The sequence below is a fragment of the Aulonocara sp. 'chitande type north' Nkhata Bay genome, linkage group LG23, assembly GCF_057382095.1.
Source record: "Aulonocara sp. 'chitande type north' Nkhata Bay isolate Kocher_YH1m ecotype deep benthic linkage group LG23, A_spYH_male_GT1.1, whole genome shotgun sequence".
In the NCBI taxonomy this organism is placed as follows: domain Eukaryota; kingdom Metazoa; phylum Chordata; class Actinopteri; order Cichliformes; family Cichlidae; genus Aulonocara; species Aulonocara sp. 'chitande type north' Nkhata Bay.
Genome location: NC_141365.1, coordinates 11,669,653 through 11,691,756, shown reverse-complemented (window position 1 = coordinate 11,691,756; position 22,104 = coordinate 11,669,653). Strand labels below are relative to the sequence as shown.

At 45.7% G+C, this 22,104-nt stretch overlaps 2 protein-coding genes, 1 long non-coding RNA gene and 1 other non-coding gene across 9 annotated transcripts; 3 read left to right on the top strand and 1 right to left on the bottom strand.

The window, feature by feature from the left end:
• Nucleotides 1-2,414: 2,414 nt before the first annotated feature.
• misp (mitotic spindle positioning) lies at nucleotides 2,415-11,667 on the top strand. 4 transcript variants are annotated; one of them, XM_086282152.1, is made up of 5 exons: nucleotides 2,420-2,520; nucleotides 4,735-6,697; nucleotides 9,773-9,963; nucleotides 10,848-10,886; nucleotides 10,963-11,667. In XM_086282152.1, the coding sequence occupies exons 1-5, from the start codon at nucleotides 2,461-2,463 to the stop codon at nucleotides 11,050-11,052; spliced, it is 2,343 nt and encodes a 780-aa protein (XP_086138278.1). In that variant the 5' UTR covers nucleotides 2,420-2,460; the 3' UTR covers nucleotides 11,053-11,667. The 4 variants fall into 4 exon arrangements, with proteins under 4 accessions (XP_086138277.1, XP_086138278.1, XP_086138280.1 ...); XM_086282154.1 differs by lacking the exon at nucleotides 2,420-2,520 and adding an exon at nucleotides 2,814-2,886; XM_086282153.1 differs by lacking the exon at nucleotides 2,420-2,520 and adding an exon at nucleotides 3,383-3,730.
• LOC147301293 (uncharacterized) lies at nucleotides 8,235-13,396 on the bottom strand. Of its 2 annotated transcripts, XR_015127102.1 has the most exons (4): nucleotides 12,683-13,396; nucleotides 12,194-12,340; nucleotides 11,486-11,581; nucleotides 8,235-11,246 (listed from the first exon to the last, which is right to left on the bottom strand). It is a non-coding gene; the product is annotated as an uncharacterized LOC147301293 (long non-coding RNA). The 2 variants fall into 2 exon arrangements; XR_015127101.1 differs by lacking the exon at nucleotides 11,486-11,581.
• med16 (mediator complex subunit 16) lies at nucleotides 12,638-21,611 on the top strand. Of its 2 annotated transcripts, XM_086282150.1 has the most exons (17): nucleotides 12,638-13,098; nucleotides 13,742-13,778; nucleotides 14,312-14,496; nucleotides 14,586-14,693; nucleotides 14,899-15,068; nucleotides 15,188-15,469; nucleotides 15,550-15,699; nucleotides 15,800-15,905; nucleotides 16,065-16,202; nucleotides 16,660-16,874; nucleotides 17,214-17,420; nucleotides 18,329-18,539; nucleotides 18,609-18,742; nucleotides 18,936-19,128; nucleotides 20,383-20,599; nucleotides 21,111-21,194; nucleotides 21,265-21,611. In XM_086282150.1, exons 3-17 carry the CDS (start codon nucleotides 14,358-14,360, stop codon nucleotides 21,389-21,391), a joined length of 2,481 nt encoding a protein of 826 aa, XP_086138276.1. In that variant the 5' UTR covers nucleotides 12,638-13,098; nucleotides 13,742-13,778; nucleotides 14,312-14,357; the 3' UTR covers nucleotides 21,392-21,611. The 2 variants fall into 2 exon arrangements, with proteins under 2 accessions (XP_086138276.1, XP_086138274.1); XM_086282148.1 differs by lacking the exon at nucleotides 13,742-13,778 and having other exon boundaries at nucleotides 12,639-13,098.
• Nucleotides 13,443-13,549, top strand: LOC147301292 (U6 spliceosomal RNA). Its single transcript, XR_015127387.1, has one exon. It is a non-coding gene; the product is annotated as a U6 spliceosomal RNA (small nuclear RNA).
• Nucleotides 21,612-22,104: the final 493 nt, after the last annotated feature.

Sequence of the window (22,104 nt, the reverse complement as noted above, 5' to 3'; positions counted from 1 at the left end):
CCATCTAGGTTATTGAAAACTCGCCATCTAGACTCTGTGAATATAAGTACATAAATGACTAAGCTTTGCCTGTTTGTGTTGTTGTGACTACTGTTACTGTGTCTTTCTGTGGAGAGAGGCGGCAGATCTGTAGATATGACAGTTGGGTCCCTCCATTTTATAAAGAGGCCGATTTATCTTCAGAATAATAATTTAAAACAAACAAACATTGACTTGTTCTGATACCAGCTGCATCTTGAAGTGTGACTGATGTGGATGAATTATGACAGTAGAAGCTCCTTATCTCATCTATGTCTGTTTCTTCCCAGACAAAAGTCAGCTTTTGTCTGGGAATCGCAGCTGAACACATCGTTAGAGCTCCTGTTACACTTCTGATTCACAGTAAAAACAACACAACCTGCTTTTTATTTTCAAACTTTTTGATCTGAACAGAACTTATTCAGAAGCTCCTGATGTTAAAATTGAATGACTGAAAAACCTCCAAACTCTGAATATTAAACAGACTCGAAGAATAAACCACCTGGAACCTGAGCCCAAACCTAAACCTAAGCCTGATCCTGAACTCAGTCCTCTGAAGGTCTGACATGAAGTAAGGACCAGGCGGCATGTCCTCACAGAGCCATAGAGACCAGCACACACACACACACACACACACACACACACACACACACACACACACACACACACACAGCGTTGGCGTGGATCAGTTGTCTGTCGGCGACTGCAGGGTGAGTCCACATTCTGTTTTCCTCTCTTTATTCTTACTTGTGTGACATCATGATGACATCATCTACCTGTGTGTCCAATCTCTAATCTTGTGACTGATGACGGGTTTAATATATTAGCGGGTTTGATGATGTTGTGAAATGTAAATAGTATTAGCCCGCCCTCCTCTGGCAGTCAGACAATATGACTGCTTAAAGCTGTTTACACAAACAGAAAACAAACAAATGATATTTACTCATGATATCACTCGTATGTTTACAATTTCCTGTCAAGAAGAAAGAACAGAAACATGTTTTTTAGTTCTGAGTTAATCTCTGTGTGTCTTAGTAATGAAAACGGATTTTAACATCTGATAAATACTGCAGCTTCTTATTGACTGCCCAGCTGATCACATGACCGATTGCGTCCAGCTGTCTTCAAGCTGCTGCTGTTGTTTTTGCTGTTATGTCTGGTTTGAAAACCTCAAGTCAGCCATCATTGTGCCAGCTCACCAGCTGTCACCTGTCCAAACAACTGTTGTCCAGCTGGTCTACAAAACATCTGTGAGAGACAAGACGCAGTCCTTTACACACCTTCATCAGCACACCTGTACGGATGCTGCTTGTTGATTTGAGCTCTGTGTTCAGCACCATATTGCCCAACAAACTGGTTAATGAAGTGACCGCTTGAACTCTTTACTGAGCACATGGATCATAGATAGGCCCAGAATGCCAGGATGGGAGGCCACACCTTATTAACCCTAATCCTGAGCACAGGTGTGCCACACAGGTGCATCTTTAGTCCTGTCCTCTGCCTCCCATTCACATTTCTCATTTTTGGAAATGAGAAGATATACTTCAAACATGCACTATGATAAACAGCTGAACCTTCACATTTATTTTATTTACAGCCTATAGCACATTTAAAGTACAGGTGGTGATCCAAAGTGCCTTAAAGACATTCCAGGTCTCAACAAACACAGTTTAAAAATGCATGAAACGCTGAAAGGTGTGTTTTATTGTGTTAACTAATTATTGTGGAAAAGAAAAATTACAGTGAAATTGATGATGATTAATCTCATGAGTCATGAAACACTGCTCTCACTTTCATAAGGTGCCTTTATAAGTTAAAAATATTGGTATTAGTAAAATTTGAGAAACATTTTTTACATTTCAAAAAAATAAAACTCGAGTAAGCATCAGGATTACAAACCATCCCAAGGTTTAAATCAATCAACACCTGAGGGAAGCTGTGTAACACCTGCAGGGTGATGTCATCAAAAGGCAAAGACCCCCACACATTACAGCAAATATATGAATGATTATTCAGAACAGTCTGAACAAAGAAAAGAATAAAATCAGCCATAATTAGACCGATTAGACTGGACATGTAGTCATACGCTTATGGACAAGAACAAAAATCATATAGGCCAATTATAATTTAAAACTATATAAAATAACCTGGTATCTAAGCAGTTAGTACAGCAACATCTACAGATTTATCACCACAAAACAAAATGGATGATCAGTTTGACAAATCTGTTTCTTATATTTTTATATTTTTGCAATTAAGAACATAAACAAATCCATAATTTTCTGATTGCTTTATTTTGAAAAGGTACAGTTCCTTAGTAACTTCCTATTTATATTACTGTTGCTTCAGGGCTTGTGGTGATTGGTTCCTGCTGACCAGGTGAGTCTGACTAACATCATCATCCAAAACCAGAACTGGTCAGATCCAGTTCAGACCGGCAGGATGTTCAGGTACACGCCTCCCTGGGTGGTTCTGTGTCACAGTCTGGACCAGGAGACGAAGGTGAGACACGCACTTTCTGTCCCCAGGGTCAGAGGTCAGAGTGGTGTGATTGCATTACTTGCTGTTGTGTTACAGAAGCTGCAGTTCAGCTGAGGGGGGCAGCAGGGAGTGCTCTTACGAGCAGGAGTGAAACTTCAGTTTGATGATCCAGCGTGGATCACGAGCTGAGGCCACTCTCCTGTCCTTCTGCGTCTTACCATAAAACACTCACAGGCTGCCACTGCCTGTTAGGAATATCATTAAAGACTGGTCTCTGGGGGTGGGGCGTTGCTTTAGGGGCGGGGCCTGTGAGTGGGCATTCAGTGACCTTTGGCACATCAGTCAGTTGTTCTTCAGGCTGTGCAGCAGGCAGAAAACTGATCAGAGGTAAGAAATCAGCTCAGATCTACCTTTACATGATCAATCAGACCTTTAATCAGTAACAACTGTAATCAATAACATCTTTAATTAATGATATTTATAATCATTGACTAGTGATGAGACTGGGAGCGCCATTTTTCTGAATCCAAGGTGCGAAGGAGAGTATACTCCTTCACACCTTGCTGCCTTATTATTAGTTATTGATTGTCACATGACCAGGACTTGGTTACTTCTTGAAAGCACCCGAAACACAAAGTTTTACAGCCCTGCCCCCCGAGGATCAGTTTCTGGGTCTCTGGGTGGTCTCCAAACAGTTGGACACGTTATCAGGTGACAGCAGCGGCTTGTCTGCAGGAGGAGCTGCTTATCAGGCATGCTCAGACAGGAGGGTGCTCTGAGGCCGCCGCTGTCTGGAACACTCCAGGAATCAGTCGAGTGTCATCTGCGGCTCGTGTTTGGCTGGTGAATTTCTGCACAAACAGGTGAAAGAAGACTTTATACCAGGGAATAAAATAACAGGCCTGGGGACCAGAAGAGGCCCTCTGAAAGGCCGGTCTGTTCCTGTGGCGTGACGGAGTAAAAGTTCGCAGATGCCCACATAACTGCCCACAGGGGTATCAGAGCAGCTACTGAGTGCTAAAGTGATTTCTGAAGCTCTTTCAGGGGCGCTCAGGTGTGAGGAGACGGTAGCATAAAGAGTCCCTGACAGCAGGAAATGCTGGAATGACAAAGAATAAGAAGAAATGTTGTCTCTGAGCACCTCATAGCATTTCCAGCCTGCACGGACTAAAGATTATAGATGGCCATCACTGCCGGTCTGAGTCCTGACTCAGCTCAAAGACACAGACAGGTGAGGAGCACACCTGACCTGATGTCCTGCACTCAGGTGTGTGTGTGTGTGTGTGTGTGTGTGTGTGTATCTGTAACCCTGGCATGCTCAGCTGATTGGTGACGGCTCTGAGCCGCAGTTCTCCGTGCTAACAGGCCTTTTTACAACTTTGTCAGCTTTTGAACTTTGAACTGCTGCAGGTTTATAACCCTCTGACCTCCACCTTTATCCGAGCAGCTCTGAACTTTATCCGTTTTATGGTGGATTAATTATTAGAGTTCATGACCACAGATGAGCTGCCTTCCCATAAACGGTCATATGACTTCAGTCAGTCTTTTACGAGAGTCGCTGTAAACGTTATCATTGATCTATCATTCCTTGGATTCAGTTAAATTTCCTCCATAAAAACTCAGCTGCTGATTCCAGTTCAGGTCAGACATGCTACAGTCAAACACGTGCCCCGGGGCCCTGAACCAGCCCCCCAGCTGGATAAATCCGGCACACTTAGTGAATGTACAGAGAAAAGTAGAGGAAATGATTAGTGGATCGGTTCTGCTTCTCCTCATTTCCTGTCTGTGTCTGTGTGTTTAGTGACAACGTTCATATAAAACACATTCCTAATGATGAGGTCAATGAGTCCCTGTGGCCCCAAAGCTCAGGGTTTGCTCTGAAGTTTATGGATTTGATAAACTTCTTTAAGTGGTCACAGCAGCTCCACCCACCTGCCCGATGATAACCGGTCTGCTGTGACCTCCTGTCTCAGCTTCCGGCTCCATGTTTGGATGGATCTGAGTCTTTTCAACCCTTATGTTCAGTGCAGGGTCTGTACTTTACAACGTAAAGTGCACTGAGGAAACCATTGTTGTGCTTTGGCACTATATAGATAAAACTGAGTTGAACTGGATGTTTCCAATGCAACCAATCAGCCCTCCAAATTGATTCCTGTTACTAGAGAAACTGTCCTATCCCTATTGCTCTCCTCTGTGGTTGCCACAGTAACCATTCTTTCCTCCCTGTTGTTTCAGAGACTTTCTGCGGGCAACCATCAGGATGTTTTGACTTTTCCATCTTCTCAGTCGAGTTCTGTTCATCACCATCTGTCAGAACCTCTGTCACCCGCTGGTTCTGCCACACCACCTGCAGCCATGGACAGCACTCCAAAGAATTGGGTTTTAAAGCCTCTGTCCCCCACGCTCCAACCATCAGACCTACGCACCATTGCTGTACCAGCCCCAGGTCCAAATGACCTGGACACCGCCTTTAGGAGCATCTCAGTTTCACACAGTCAGCCTTGCGTAGTCGTCTCCTCCCAGCAGGGCGACGAGTCTCAGGATGTTGTGGTTCAGGCCCGGCAGATTGCTGTGTCGCCTGATGGGGGAAACTCCAGTGACGAGTGGCAACCCAGCAGTCCCAGCAGTCCTGGCAGCAGCTCAGGCTCTCATTGTGGGTTTTACTCCTTTGTGGAAGATCCAGGAAGCCCCAAGGCTGAGCATAATGAAGCTTGGATGGTCTCACCCCAGCGCCAGGCTATGCTGGCCACCCTGAAGCAAGAGAAGGGCTTCAAACTACAGACCTACACAAGCAGCAAGAAACCCGAGAGTCTATTCTCAGAGGGCAACGGAGACCTGCAGTACAAAGTTGATGCAAACAATGGAATCAGAGTGGTTGGTGAGGAAGAGGAGAAGGAGCTTCGCAAAGAGATCATTCGTACCCAAGCTCCAAAGAAGAGTGCTGGGTTTCAGGACCAGCTGAGCTCCCAGGAGGACCTGAGCCAGTCTACAAACAAACTGATAGAAGGTTTCAGTTTAAGCTACAAGCCAGTCAGTTCCAGACCAGAACCCCCTCGTCCTGCTGAGCCCGGAACCATCGACAGGGAGCAGATCAACTTCAACACAATCCGACAACAGTTTCTGAAGTTGGAGCAGGACCGGCTGAAGGCTCCGTCCAGTCCTCTGAAGTCCCCAAGAACACACCTGAAGTCATATTTGTGGCCAGATCTTGATGTAACCACACCAAAGAAGGTGGAGACAAGTAACAACGCAGCACAGTTTAAAGCACCTGAAGAAGATGAAGCATATCGACAGAAGAAGGTGACGGTGTTCCAGACTGAGGAATGTTTGAGCAGGCAAAGCAGCGTGTTTGATGACCTGGACTCTGGACTGGAGGAGCTATCAGGAGAGGTGGGTGGTGGCTACGTCAGCGATGATGGGGTGTTCAACGATAACGTACAGCAGCTGAACAGACCCATCAAGTCCACTAGTGCTTGTGAGACCCCAATTGAACGGGAGATTCGGTTAATCCAGGAACGTGAGGAGAACCTGCGCCGCTCTCGAGGCCTGAAGCTTAGTGACAGTTGGGGACAGATGGTTGAGATCAAAACCAAACGCTTACAACCACGACCAGCACCGATCAAAATGAAAGAGAAGACTCGAGTGAGCTTCATTGTCCAGGGAGAGGTCAAAAACGAGAACCAGAATAAGCTTGATCCTTCTCAGAATATCGAAGAGACTAGAAGTCAGTCGGAGCCACGAAACAAGGACAGGTGGACAGAGGAGAGCAGCCAGCCTGAGTCTGAAACAAGTGAAGTCTTTCCATCTCCTTGCTGTCCTCATCGACACCCTGAAGAACAAAAACAAATGAGCCCGATTCCCTCTTCCTTGATCGAGATAGACTCTGGGGTCCAGGACAGAAGACGTCTTGACCAGGATCAAGTGTTTTCCTTTTCCTCTACTGCCTCCCTAGCATTGACACCTCAAAAGGAAACAGCCCTTCAGTCCTGGAGGGAGAGCCTGAAGTCCACTGGCCTGCAGTGTAGAGGAAAAGGAGCCCCAGACTTCATTGAGAAGGAAATTGAGGAGGCTCTGAGAAGGGAGCAGGAGCTGAGGGAGTCCAGGGAGGAAGCCAAACAGCAGCTGTTCTCTCCAGCTCCTCTGGTGGAACAAGCGACCCAGAAGGCCGTCAGTCAGTTCTACCCGCCGATAAAAACAGGTACGTACTGTTGACCCGATCACAGCAAACTCAAAGTGCCCCATAATTCTCAATGTCAGTTTGTTCTGACAGTCCAATCACGTCTAAACGTTTTTTGATGTTTCCAGACCTCATTAGATTTTAGTCCTTTGATATCTCAGGAAAGACTCCACATAAATTTCAGCTTAGGACCAAATATGATTTTTGAGGCTGTTTTCAGGTCAAAGTTCACCACTCCGGCAGGAACAGGGCTTAGCTGTTACTCAGTAATCTTTGAAGGAAAACTATTTTCACCTGTTTGTAACCAACCACATATCTTCTGCCTGTCATTCACTGTCAAAACACACACCAAACCACGATTGAAAGAGTGTTTCCTCTCAGGGGGATTGGCTGCTGCCTTAAACAGAGCCAGCGCTTTGGTTTGTGAGTTTATTGTCCACCGGTGACACTAACACACCTCTCCGAGGCCCAATGTTCACCAAATATTAGAAAGAGGACTGAACCTACCCAATCACATCAGAGTGGCTCATGGGAGAATTTGCTGACTCAGTGTTTCAGAGGTGTTTATGAGTCTGAACAGAGGCATCCCCCAACAGGCCTGGACTCAAACCCGGTTCCTCCTCAGAGTCCACACCAGCACTTGGTCTGAAGGAAAAACTCATCACACTATGACATCATTAAGACTCTGACATGAGATGGTGGCCATGTATGGCCAGACTCTAACTGTCACCGGCCTTATTAAACCCATGTAACACTGTTGTTGGTCCAATGGTGTCTGAGTGACTCATCAGGTCCAGCAGTAAAACCTCCCAGGAGGCCCACATTGACCAATGCTGTGGTTCATGTTCAGCTCAAGGCTCTAAAATGCGCTCAGTTAGGTTTAGGAAAAGATGGTTTGGGTTGAAATATGCTGTTTCACAGTAACCCTGCTCTGTTGCATTAAATTATTGTGTTTCGGGACGATGTGTGGAGCAGCAGTCACAGTGACTGACTGAAGGTTAAACACATCTCATCACTGTTAGCTTAAATTAATCAGCAGGTTTAAAAGTCAAATATGTGGAAATGTCCACAAAGCCAAACAGTAACCTATAACCATATTTGCGCTTAGCTGTTCTCAGATGTTCTTCAAAAGAACTATTTAAAGCTTTATTCAAACAGAGCAAAGACAACAAATGAAGTGGTAAAAAAACAAAACACAAAGAAAAGCTGTGAGGCTCACATGTATCCATACTCAGGACAAGCAGGATGTTATACAGTTTCCTCCAGCTCATCACTGTCATTAGTTTGTAGTTTTCAGGGTTTGTTTCAGTCTGCAGTTCCTCTGTCCACCTGGTGCTGTATGGCGTTATTTTTGTGCCACTATTCTGAGTGCACGTAAAAAAAATTTGAGCGCATGTAAACATTTTCTTTACAAGTGTTGTATTTTGAGGAGAAATTTATCTTGAGCAAAGAAAAGCTACATTTTGAGCGAACAAAATTCATTGCTGCATGCAAAAAATGTATTTCAGTGTTTGCTGTTATCCATAGAAACACACAGTAACAGCTCCTCTTGCTCAGTTTTTGCATTTGTTCTTGCTCAGATCTCTGCGGACCTGTTCGCGGTGTGTCGCTTGCACTCTGAACATCTCTGCTCCCTGTGCGTTCAACTCTTTCTATAGACTGTTATATTTGTGCCACAAAACCAACCAATCACACACTTGGATGCAAAAACTTCTGATTGCCTGTTTTGGTCTCTCTTTGGTCTCTCTTTGTTCACTCAAATTTAGTTTTTCTTTGCTCAAAATAAATCTCTCCTCAAAATGCAATGCAACAACTTGTTTTTACGTGCGCTCAGAATAGTGGCACAAAAATAACGCCATACTGCTGCTATCATCAGATTTTCACAAGCAACTTTTACTAACAGGGGTTTTTTTTGTTTATAAACACCCAGTTTGTGATGTTCTGACTTAAGTGACTAACAACAGGTGATGCTGAGGGGGAAATCTTCAAAATAAAAGACCCAGAGATCAGAGCAGAGAGACAGAGTGCTGCTGAAGGTTTAAATGGAATCCACTGAAGGAGTGTGAAAATGATCTGCAGGAAGGAAGGTAAACTTGTTACATAAAAATCAGAGAATGAGTAACTCAACGAAAGAAATGATCAAAGTCCAGAGAAGCACCGAAATCCACTTCAGTCAATCAGTAACAGCTGCTCCAAAGCCACACACACACACTCGCTCATCAGAGCAGGCGACCAATCAGCACATTCTGTTATCCAGAGAATCCACGCTGGGAAACATTGCAGCAGCGCAATCTTAAGAAACCCTGCCTCACAGCAGACATGATGAGCAGACTGTAGATAAAAGATGGACCCAACCTCTGTGATGTTACTCATTGGTTTATGAACCCCTGGTTTTAACAGTTTCGCTGCATGATCATCATCAGTGTGCATCCTCAGACTGTACAGGTGTATCACACAGACACAGATATCTGCTAACCAGTGCTCAGTAACATCCAATTATAATCCTCAAATCTCACTGCACACCCAAACTGGAGCTTAGACCTGTTGGACTGTGTGTTGGTACAGTAACCTCTCAGCAGCCATACAATTGGTCAGATGATGTCATTAAAAATGCTCCAAAATCTCCAACTGCACGAACACGGTGAAGCTAGTGTTACAGGTACCATGTGGCAACACCTGTAGAAAGCTATATATGTGTCCTGCAAGCAAATTTTCAAATGAAAATATCACTTACATTGAAAGTAAAATAGCTTAAATATAAATGAATTCACATAAATGTGATCACGTGTTAGTGGATATCACACTACCAGACAGCTAGTAGCTACAGACACATGGAAGTCTTTGAGGACTTACTTACTGCTCCCTCTGCTGGCCGTTAGAGGAACAACCACAGCTTCACATTAAAATGATTCCACTGAATATAACTGAAAACTGGAAAGCTCCACCTTAAATGTGTTTCCTGTTTAAAGTTCTGTTTCCATTTAAATAATAAAAAAAAAAAAACATGATCGGAGGAAACAGCTGCTGTTCAAACACTGATGACATCACAGCGTGTCACATATGACGTCATTCATGATTTCCTCCACGGTGTTTCAGAGAAACCAGCCAGCGTGTCTTCTCCTCGCCCCTCCCTCCGTCTGCCCTCCGTCTCCTTCATCACGGCTCGGCCCTGGACCTCCTCCTCTCCCTCTCCCTCCTCCCCCTCCCTAGCAGTGCGAGGTCTGACGGAGACTCTGCTGCAGAACTTTGAGGAGTATCGAGCCAAACTGAAGCTGGAGGAGAGTGCAGTAAGTAGTTTTGCTCTTTCTGCTTTTTCAGCCTCTTCCTGCTTCAGGAGATGATGAAGATGATCATTTAGACGTTGTCAATGAAATGATGCTGCACAAATAAAATGGAAGTGAATAAAATAAAAACCAAGGTCCAACAAAGCTGGGTCTGTGTGAACTGTAAAACAAGCCAGAATGCAACAATCTGTAAATCTATTAAACTAATATATTATTTACTACAGAACACAGAAAACACATAAAATGTTTAACCATGGTAAATGTTTTAATAAAAATATGAGCTTGTGTTGAATCTGATGGCAGCAACACATCTAGACAGGTCCATGTTTCCTCTTCCGTAACATCAGTCTGTGAGCTGAGGAGAACAGCTGAAGATCACAGAAATCCAATACTGATTTACAGCCTCATCCCTGCGCTCAGATCCACTGAATATGCTGATGATGTCATGTTGTGTAATTGATAAAATGTTCACAGCAAGGACTGTGATTCTGAAACAGGTTGGTGAACTTCTGAGAAGCTCCACCTCTCTGAGAGGATCTTTTTCCACCTGATCACGTGGCTGACCTGCTGCCAGCTCCCTTTGATCTTTTCTTTTGCACTGCTGGACTTTGACACACTTTTGCTGCTCCGTCGCAACTTTTAGGTCAAGTCGCTGCTGCCAAATTCCACATTAGCTCAGATTTGTTATGAAACAGTAAAATGTCTCATTTTGAGTATTTACTGTGTTTTTGTGCTCTATTGTGGATAAAATATGAGTTTATGGGATTTGCAGATCATTGGATTCTGTTTTTATTTGCAGTTCAACCAGCGTCCTGACTGTTGGAACTGAGGTTTTAAAACTGCACAATAATAACGGAGTCTATTTTTATTTGTTTGTTTCTTTACAGTACGCAGGGATCCAGCCAGTTGATGAGATCAACAACGAGGTATGGGCTTCTCCTGTAACCTTAACCCCTTTACTCCTTGTCTCCTTAACTCCTTGTCGTCTTGGCCTGTTTTCAGGTTGTGGAGTCGACTCGAGTCAATCGACATAAGAACCAGGGAGCTCTGCTCTGGGAGGCCAGACAATTTGCCAACCAGGAGAACCAGTGAGTGTGCCTGACTCCAAAACAGGACTCGACCTCAAGCAGCAGGGCAGGAGATCCTGAAATACGGGACTGAGTTTCTCTCCTCAAGCTGGGATGCAGTGGTTTCTAAAGACGCTCCAACAGAAATGGCTGTTGCTGATTGTTCCTTGAAGATGACAGCAGTTCCCCTTGTCTAATCAGCAGTCCGTTGGTTAGAGCCTAAAACAGAGACAACGTGTCTGATTCATATAGAGAAAAAAAGATAGTTCCAGTGTTTATCTGGAGACTTTTAATCTGACACAGCAGCACGGGAAGTTTCTGATTGTTTTCATGATGCATCAAAAATAAAAAATGATTTTTAGTCCTCAGACACTCAGATGGTTCACTGCAAGACACAAACATCTGCCGACAGCTGCAGCATTATAGCAGAATCCCAGCGACAGGAAGCTCAGTTTTACCTGCTTTCTGAAAAACATCTGAACAGAGGGTTCTAACTTTCTCCAAAAGATCCAGAAACGGGAAGTGTAGCCAAACAGAGCACCCCAAACCCATCTCTGAAACAAATGTTTACAATGTGTTTTTAGCAGCATTACCAGAAAACCTTCCACACAAAATTAAACAGTGATTCTCATTGCTTTAACCCCCTAAGACCCGAACTCTTTCATTGCATGCATTTTTTATTTTTCTTTGCTATTTGGGCTGATTGTGACCTGATGAATGTAAAAACAAAGAATTACCAGATTTATTTATTTTTTTACCTGATTTTTGTTTATGAGAAAAATGAGATCCACATATGAGGACATTTGTTTTAAATTTTGATAGAATAGTGGCAGTATAATGTCCCCGTAAGTGGATATCAGGCCCTTGTAGAGCAAAATTTTGTATTTAGGTCTTGACAACCAAAAATGTGATGTCCACATATGTGGTAACCAGGTTGTAGGAGGTTAAACTGACGTTTCATTCTAGTTTATTTGTAATTTACCTGCATTTCTTTGTTTCGTGTTTTGATTTGATGTGAAGCACCTTTGTAACACCTGTTGTATCCCGACATGTGCTACACAAATACATTTACTTACTTAAACACACCAACACAGCACAAAACATAAACACAATAAACAAACACATTGTTTGGTGAGGTGAGTGTAACCAACAAAATCAGAGGGTACCTGGTGACAGCAGAGAGGAAGAAATCTCTTTAACCGGGAAGAAAACCAGGATCAGGGAGGAGGAGACAGGAAAAGAGGATGTGATGTTTCTCAATAAAGTCTTTCTTTACTTCAGTCCATACAAAAACCAACCATATGGACAGCATCCTGCTCATCATACAACACAAAAGGTGATCAAAAAACAGAAGATCGAACTCACTCATACAGCAGATCATTAGATCAGACCATAATCTAGCTGTGCACCCTGTCAGTGTGAACTCACAGCTAAAGAAAAAGTCACCTGACACCAGATTTAAAATATGTTTCTGGACAGATGAACAAGATGACAATGCATCGAGGTCGGATATTTTTTTCAGCGTTAGTTTCCATTATTAAAAACAACAACAACGAGTAAATACTAGTAAAGGAAACCACAATAAACTAAAATTGGGCGCAGGTATCTTTTAATTTTTTTCCGCCTAGAAGACTTCGCTCAGGGAAGAATGTTACCGGGGATAGAGGATGGTGTCCGCGGCGCCCGTCAGATAAACAGCCGGTTCGTCGCACAGGGCCGATATCAAACTGATCACAGAGGTTATATCAGTCATCTCACAGACAAACACGTTTATATGACACGCAGCTTAAACGTCTCGCCTAGACGCTGTTTGAGTAGAGCTTTGGGGTGCCGTCAGTTTTTATAGTCAGGCGGCTGTAGAGGCAGCTACGGGGTCCCCACATCCTTTTAACAGAGAGCGGTTTGTTTTTAACAGCAGCAAGCAAAAAGCGCTGAGTTTAACTCAAGTCTGGTGTTTCAATGTTTTGGTGTTTTAATTACTTTAAGTTAATATTAAACAGCCTTAAAAACAGGAAAAGGAAAACGGCTAATTTTCATTCTCATCTGCGTGACAGAAGCGGAAAACCTTCAGGTGAGCTAACGCTAGAGGCTAGTGCGGCTGCTCATTCACTGTTGTGACTGAGTACTTTGAGTACTGTGACTATGGTGTTATTTGGCACGGCCTGGGTGAACAGTTTGATGTTCAATTTGAAAAAGAAGCAGCTGAACTGCTTTAAGTTTGTAAAGACGTTTCGTGCAACAGGCTTCTTCAGTTCTACAAATTAAGGTGGAGGGTCCCAGGTGTTTAATCCCCATTAGAGGTGATCCTGGGTCATTTACCCACTAGTGATCACGTGAGTCAACACCAGAACCAAGGTATGAAAGAAGGTGGAGCTCATTACCATCAGTGGGGTTTAATGGTGAAACCACTGTGAGATGTTGCTTCGGCAAGCGCGTACGCTAAATTGGATACGATACAGAGAAGATTAGCATGGCCCCTGCGCAAGGATGACACGCAAATTTGTGAGATGTTGCCCCACCCCATCGTGTGACCTGTTGAGGACACCTGAGCCAAGGTGTGAATCTGGGTGGAAATAGTCGGTTTTGTAAACCCCGCCCTCTGTTCAAAGATGTTCGTTCACAGTGGACATAGATGCTTCTTCCACTAACCATCACTCCTCTCTGTCCGAAATGTGAACATTGGCATCCTCAAAAGAGTGACCTTTGACTTTTAGATGCAGATGTACAGCTGAGTCCCTCTTCTGTGTACAGGTTTGAGCTTTCCTTGCAGCACGGCACCGCACAGCATACACTGTTGTTTAGTTTGTGTTTGGGATGAACCAGTTTGTGTCTGAGTGTGTGGCTGGGTCTGAAGTACACTGGGATGCTTCTATGATAAACCTGCTACATACGGGATTACAGTGTTGTTCCCCTTTGTCCTTCTTATTCTCCCTAGTTGGTGTCTGACCTTCTTTTCTGTGCATCTTTGTTGATTTGATGAAAGTCCAGTGTGGACAACCACATGTTTTAAGAGCTTTCTTCTTTGCATGTATGTTCCTTTTCTTTCGTCCTTCTACTTGTGCTTTGCTTTTTCACTTATCTGTAGTGCTGTCCCCTTTGAAAGTTTTACTTTCCACTACTTCGGGTAAAGGTGGCACTGGAGAGCCCGTGGCTCATGCATCTGTCTGACACATGTAGTGGTAAGGCAGAGGTCTGATCACTCATGTTCATCTCTGCTCTATCCACACAAACAGGTCAGTAATCGTGTTTAAGTGATTAGAGCAGCTGACTAGTCTGTTTTTTAGGTGACACATCCACCTGGGATCTAGATTCTTCTTCTGTGGTGGAATCATGGAACTGGCCTATGTGTGTGAGTGGGAGAAGCGTCCGAAGAGCACGCACTGCCCTTCCATCCCGCTGGTCTGCTCCTGGTCCTGCAGGAACCTCGTGGCCTTCACCACAGACCTGAAGAGCGAGGACGACGACAAGAGTACACAAACACACACACACACACACACACACACACACACACACAGGTGAACACACAAACACACGCTGAACTTGATGTTCTGTTTTCAGATGTGAGTCACATGATCCATATCATCGACACTGAGCACCCCTGGGATGTTTTCTCCATCAACTCTGGACACACTGAGGTCATTTCCTGTCTGGAGTGGGACCAATCAGGTGAGACTTCAGTTAAATGTTTTGGAGATGAGCTCAGCTGATTGACTGTTATTGGTCTGGAATCTGATGGCTATAAGCTGTTCAGACTGTGCCAGCAGGAGAAGCTGCTGTTCTCCTGCTTTATGTAAGTACATGCTGCAGTGTCACGTTCTGCTGAGAGAGACAGGAAGTGACGTGTGTGTCTGTGTGTTTGCGCGTGCTGCAGGCTCACGGCTGCTGTCTGCAGACGGCGACGGGCAGATCAAATGCTGGTCGATGTCAGATCACCTGGTAAATAGCTGGGAGAGCGTCCTATCAAGCTCGCTAGACGGAGACCCCATCATCGCTCTCAGCTGGCTGCACAATGGTGTCAAGCTGGCACTGCACGTGGAGATGGTAATAGCTGCCCACACATGTGCACACACCTGCTGGCTCGTTGCAGTGATAGCTCTGTGTCTTAACACTCACTGAGACCAGTTGAGTAAGCCCTGCCTCCTCTTCTACTTTTGCTTCAGTCTGGCTCCACAAACTTCGGGGAGAAGTTCTCACGGGTGAAATTTTCACCGTCCTTAACGCTGTTTGGCGGTAAGCCGATGGAGGGCTGGCTGGCGGTGACGGTGAGTGGTTTGGTGACTGTGTCGCTGCTGAAGCCAGGCGGCGCTCTGCTGACAGCGAGCGAGAGCCTGTGCCGGCTGAGAGGGCGCGTGGCGTTGGCGGATATTGCCTTCACTGGAGGAGGGAACATTGTGGTGGCTGCCACAGATGGCAGCAGCTCCTCGCCTGTGCAGTTCTACAAGGTAAGGACGAAAGATGCTGGCGTTACCAAGGGGCTCTCACCTCTTATGCTAACCTGACATTTTACCTTTGTTTTTTTCAGGTGGTGGTCAGTGTGGTGAGTGAGAAATGTCGCATTGATACTGAGCTGCTGCCCTCACTTTTCCTGCGCTGTACCACCGACCCGCTGAGGAGGGAGAAGTACCCCGCTGTTACCCACCTCAAGTTCCTGACCCGGGAGAACTCTGAGCAAGTAAGACCAGTGTGACCAGTCAGATCAATAAGACAAGTGTGACCGTTAAACCCGAGACCACCGGGACCTTCAGAACTCAGAGGAAGTGTGTGCTTTACAGGTTCTGCTGTGTGCGTCCAATCAGAACGGCAGCATCGTGGAGTGCTGGTCTCTGAGGAAGGAGGGACTTCCTGTTAATAATATCTTCCAGCACTGTTCGCCTGTGGGTAAGAAAACCCAGCACCAGGCAGGAAGTGATGTAACAGCCAGCTAATCGTTGGCATAGTGACAAGAGGCTTTAAGAATCAGACTGTGTGTGTGTGTTCATGACCACTGACCTTTTGTATTTAATGCCCTGACTTTCTTTATTTGACCTCTTCTGACAGTGGGAGAGAAGCAGCCGACCATCCTAAAATGGCGGATCCTGACGACCACCAGCGACCTGGAGCGTGTGTCGGCTGTCGCTCTGCCCAAGCTTCCCATCTCCATCTCCAACACTGAACTGAAGTTCTGCCCCGGACTCGGTGAGCCTCAGAGCTGGAAATGGCTGGTTGTTCTTCAGGGAGGTGTACACGCGTGCTGCCAAGCACCTTCATCAAGCTCAGAGTTTCTGTGGTCAGGGTGATCGTTCTCATGTTGATTTGAAAAAATGGCGGTAGAAGAAGAAATGTGTAGGAGGAAATCAGAGTACTAAACGGGCCAATCACAGTCATTGTGGGCATGGCACGTCTGTTACGGCATAGTGTTTGCTCACAGCACTGGTAGGAGGAGCCTCAGACAGCGACCTCATTGTAATGTCACTGTGTTTCGTTTACCTGGTGAACTTTATTTTGGGCCATTACCAAATCTTAAACCGCGATGCTTGTTCTGGACCGTCAGGTCTGACACCCTGCTGACCCCTGAAGTTAAAGGTTGATCTGGCTTCCTTTAAAGATGGTGGCAGGACTTTGTTGTAACCATCTCATCTCATTGTGGTTTCAGGTCTGGCTCTGGCGTTTCATGATGGCAGCATCCAGATCCTGCACCGCCTCTCCCTCCACACCATGGGCGTGTTCTACGGCGCCTCCTCGGCACAGCGCCCTGGAGATGAGTCGGCCATCAAGCGCCAGAGAACCGCCGGCCCCACCGTCCACTTCAAGGCCCTGCAGTTCTCCTGGACCTCATTGGCTCTGGCTGGAGTTGACAACCACGGCAAGGTGAGGACACACAGCTGGGTTCTGGTTCAGCCCAGATCAATAAAACGCCACACGTTAACAATCAGAGATCGGATTGATCGGTTTCTTATCAGTTGATTAATTTAGCAGAGAAACTGTTTCCTCTGGAATCCTGACATCTCCGTAACCTACATGACTTCTGTGTGAAGTAACTCAATCGGGTTGATGAGAAATGTGAAATAAGAAATTTGAAAGCAAAACAACCAAATAAGGTCTCCAGAGAGTGAGCCGAGGACGAGTCGATGGACATCTGGACAGTTGCCGCTTTGAATCATTCAGAAATCTAATTCTAATCTGTTTGTTTGTTTGTTCTCTCGTCAGCTCCACATGCTGCGTGTGTCGCCCTCTATGGGCCAGGTGCTGGAGATGAACACGACGCTGCGTCACCTGCTGTTCCTGCTGGAGTACTGCATGGTGACGGGTTACGACTGGTGGGATGTGCTGCTGCATGTGCAGCCCAGCATGGTGCACAACCTGGTGGAGAAGCTGCATGAAGAGTACATGAGGCAGAATCAGGCGCTGCAGCAGGTCAGCAAAGCATGCTGGGAGAAAACCACAAGGCCGGGTCTTTAAGTGATGACATATTAACCCTGCTTCTGGGTCCAAACTGCTCTGTTTATTAAGGCTGTTGTGTTTTTAACATGTTTTGTTTCTATTTAATCTCAACAAGACCCTAAAAACAGTCAGTGATCACTGTCGGCCTCTCTCGGTTTTTATTACCACTATTCATTTTAAAGCTCAGTTTTTAAAACCTTACTATGTAACTACAGTCCAGCCCCTGCAGCAGTATGTAAATGACTAACCTCGTATTGTGGATGGATTATCTTAGTTGTTCTCCTGACTGAAGTTTGGTCCGTTTACAGCATCTTTTTTCTGCCATTCGATTGCATTTGTCCCTAACCATTGGGAAGCCGCGGGTTAACTTTTATCAAGTGGAGAAAAAAAAGTTAGCATTCATCCTCCAGCTTCACTCTGCTAATTTGTTTATATTACGCTAACTGTAGCTGTGTAGCTAGCCAGTAGCCACTATGTAGCACATCATTATATACCAACAAGCCCAACCTCAGTAACCCTACAAACGTCACTGCTGTTTAGTTTTCTGTCTTGTTCTTCATGTTCTGCTTCATGAATCAGGAAGATTCAGTGACTGAACAGGGCTGAAGCGGTTAGCACTCATCAGCTTCACAAAGGCAGAATCACAGTAGCAGGTTTTTATCAGACTACAGGAAGTAGTCCCTGTGGTTAGGACCAGGCAGCACATGTGTTTAAAAAAGAAAAAAAGTCTTCCTTTCAGCATTATTAAATGTCCCAGTAATTATTTACCATTAATTTGAAAATGCAGGACAGGTGAGATGATGAAAGTCAGCAGAACGCAGGAAGGGGTGTTTCTGATGTTTCTGGTTCGAGCACTTCCCCTTTGCCATTCTGTGCTTCAGGTTCTGGCGACACGCATTGTGGCAGTGAAGGCTTCTCTCTGTAAACTCTCCACGGCGACAGCGGCTCGAGCGTGTGACTTCCATGCCAAGCTACTGCTTATCGCTATCAGCTCCACCCTCAAGTCTCTGCTGAGGCCTCATGTCCTCAACACGCCGGACAAGAGTCCTGGAGACCGACTGACAGAGATCTGCGCCAAAAACACAGACACAGGTGAGACCGCAGGTGGCGGTGGTGTCCCATCATGTGTGGGTGGTGGCTGATGGCTCCATGTCTCCTCAGATATCGATAAGGTGATGCTCAACCTGAAAACGGAGGAGTTTGTACTGGATGGTCCTCCTCTGCAGTCTCTGCAGCAGCTCATCCAGTGGGTGGGAGACTTCGTCCTGTACTTGCTCGCCAACCTGCCCAACCAGGTAAGTGAAGTCGGGTGGCGATGCACACACCTTATTCCATGTTAGGAGGAGTGACTCGGAACCATTCCAATGAAACAGAAGCTGTAAGCAGATGTAGATCAATCAGTTCGTCTCCAGGAAGCAGAACTCAGTAGAACTCATCATGTTTGGCTGATGACCTCTGACCCCGGGTTTATGTATGCTGCTCTCATAGGGCTCTATGGTCCGGCCCGGGTTTGGCTTCATGCGGGACGGGGCGTCTCTGGGGATGCTGAGGGAGATGCTGGTGATGATCCGGATCTGGGGTCTGCTGAAGCCCGGCTGTTTGCCCACCTTCACTGCCACGTCGGACAACCAGGACAGCATGCTGCTGCTGTTCAGGCTGCTCACCAAGCTGTGGCTCTGCTGTAAGCAACACACCTCTGGTCAGGACTGGGCCACTTTATCTGACCTCAGGTCCTCTCACGTTCAGTCAAAGGTTATGAGCTTTAATCTGAGGTTTCGGGTTAGTCTTCCCTCAATCATGGTTGTTTAAAGTGAATCAGGTCAAAGGTGTGCAGGTGATCCCAGGTGTTGTTGAAGGAGCCGTGAGTGAAACAGGAAGTCCTCAACTGCAAACACCATGCAGTTCCATCAGCAGTTTTGAGGAGAAGGAAGCATCCAGCTAAGAGAGGAAAACATCTAATCATCCATGTGTAGTGTAGAGAGAACTGGATGAAAGCCTCCATCAGCCTCGGAGCAGATCAGACTAGAATGGCACGGGCCGTCACTCACCGCCACATGTAAATTGTTCTTAATTAATTTACTGTTTGTTTTTGTTGGGTTCTTTTCACATGGAAATAAACAGATCTGACCAATCGGATCAATGCATTTGGCAACAGGTGTTCTGTAGGTAAAACTGACAGTAAGATGGAAACTGTAAATAATCCTGAGTTCAGACTCACAGCTAGCTGCTGCTACAGGTCAGTTGTCACTCTGGAAGGATTCCTCAGATCGCTCCACTGATTCCTGAAATATGAAATCCTCCCTGCTGCTCCTGAGACTTGGATGAACATCTGGACCATACAAGTGAGAGGAGGAGAGAAATAAAAATACCTGCCTTGTGGGAAATTAAAAGAAAAAAGGGGGTCAACACTTCCAACCTGCTCCATAAAGCTGAAAGTAGCTTAGCCTATTTTATAAGTTTATAGATTTATGACTGCATTGATCCAGTATTATTAATAATAATGATAATAATAAAAATGGATTGCATTTATATAGCGCTTTTCGGGCCCTCAAAGCGCTGTACAATTCCACTATTCATTCACTGTCACATTCACACACTGGTGGAGGCAAGCTACAGTTGTAGCCACAGCTGCCCTGGGGCAGACTGACAACAGTTTAAATTTATTAAACAGTTTAAATCTCCTCCAGGATCAATTTCTGTGATTTCAAATCTGGAATCAACAAGATTTTTTGAACTTATCATCCCAGTTTGAGGCATGACCAGAACCACAGACGTGTGGCGTGTGCTCTTTGTCACCATCAACTTCACCTGAGCCCTGAAAACAATTGTCCTGCTGAGCTCAGCACGAGAGAAGCTTGAACTCAGGTCAAAGAGAGGCTGAAGCAGTTTTCAGCTGTCACCACTACTAAACAGTTTCCCATTTTCTGTCACTCAGCACGGGATGATGGCGCCCCCCAGGACCCCGACGACAGTCTGATCGACGAGTGCTGCCTGCTGCCGAGCCAGCTGCTGGTGCCCAGCATGGACTGGCTGCCCGTCAATGACGGTGTGATGGTGAAGCTCCAGGGCAAGCACCCACTCAGGCTGCAGTTTGGCAAGGCCTCGTCCCTGCCCAGCAACGCCCCGCCCACACCTCTGGAGGTGTTCAACAGGTAATGCACACCTCAGCCTGCAGCTTTCCATAACTGCCGTTTCACTTAGAACCTACTTGGGTCGGCTCGGTTTTTACGATTTTCCATTAGGTGGTAGTACCTTGTACTAGGTACTAATTTAGTACCCACTGGCCAGGATTCCAAGCGATCTCAGGTGTCAGCAGCCTGCATGCCACCAATTGGCTAGTCAGTGGCGTCACTCGATGAGTCATGAGAGCGTCTCCTTCATGAAAATCAATACCGCCGTTTTTGAAACCTGGCAATGAGGAACACAGCTGCACAAAGAACAACGCCACAGACCTAGCAGCAGATACACCATTGCCTCCACGTCTTCCTCTGTTTGTGTCACATGCGAATGATGTCACAGGACTTTCAGCCGAGTTCCTAGAACAACCCCACACACATTATTTGGTACTGGATTCTAATGGAAAACAAACAAAACCAGGTTGAGTCGAGAAGGTACCAGTGACTGTGCTGACGGTAACTTGTGTGTTTCTGTGTGTGCTCGCAGGACTCCTGGCTCCCAGAGGATGGATAACCTGCGTTGTGTTCACATGGGCGTCTGTCCTACCGAGGAGAGCAAAGCCTGCACCAGGTGAGTCCGTGGGAAGCGATGTCACATGTTCCACTTTCATAATGACATCACTAAGCTCCGCCTCTTTCAGGTGCGGCTGCGTGACAATGCTCCGTTCTCCCAACAAGACAAACGCCATGAAGCAATGGGAGCAGCGCTGGATTAAGAACTGTTTGTGTGGCGGTCTGTGGAGGAGGATCCCACCCACGTTCACCTGAAGTGGTGACACTAAATCACCTGTTGGTGTGGAGCTTATTCACATCCCAAACCTATTGACCAATCAGGTTCCTGAAAATGGTCTTTAATATCCAGCTGAGAACCGGCTTCATGAGACCAGTTTCTGTGTGAGGCACAGGGACTGAATCCAGTTCCGATTGATCGTTGGAGCTGCACTTTGTACATAAACAGCATTTTTCTAATAAAGCCAACCAAACTGAACGAGGTGTTTCTGTTTTTGTGTCTGAACACCTGAGAGCGCTGGTTCATCCATGTCACATCACGCTGATGGAACGAACAAATGGGTCATCGGGTGTTTCCATGGGAACAGAAGTGATGCTGCAGGAAGTGTCAGGTGGGTTCATCGTGTACACAATGTCTTTAAGGGAGAAATTACTTTAAAGACACCTGTGATCACCATTTCTCTCAGCTGATCATAACCACCTGTCAGGTGACGCACTGAGCACCTGCGTCTGCCCATCACTCTGCTTGGTAGAGGTGCATCAACCAGAGAGAAAGATTCTTTCAGTCACTTTTAAAAAAAATTTTTTTATCCAGCTCATTTCCAGCTGCAGGTAAAAATAGGAGAATACAGTTTAAAGTCTCTCTCTCTCACTCACACACAGTGAAAGGTAATGCAAACATGTAGTCACCACTCTGAGGACTCAAAGTTCAGTTTTCACATCATGACAGCAGCTCTGAAACAGCACCCCCC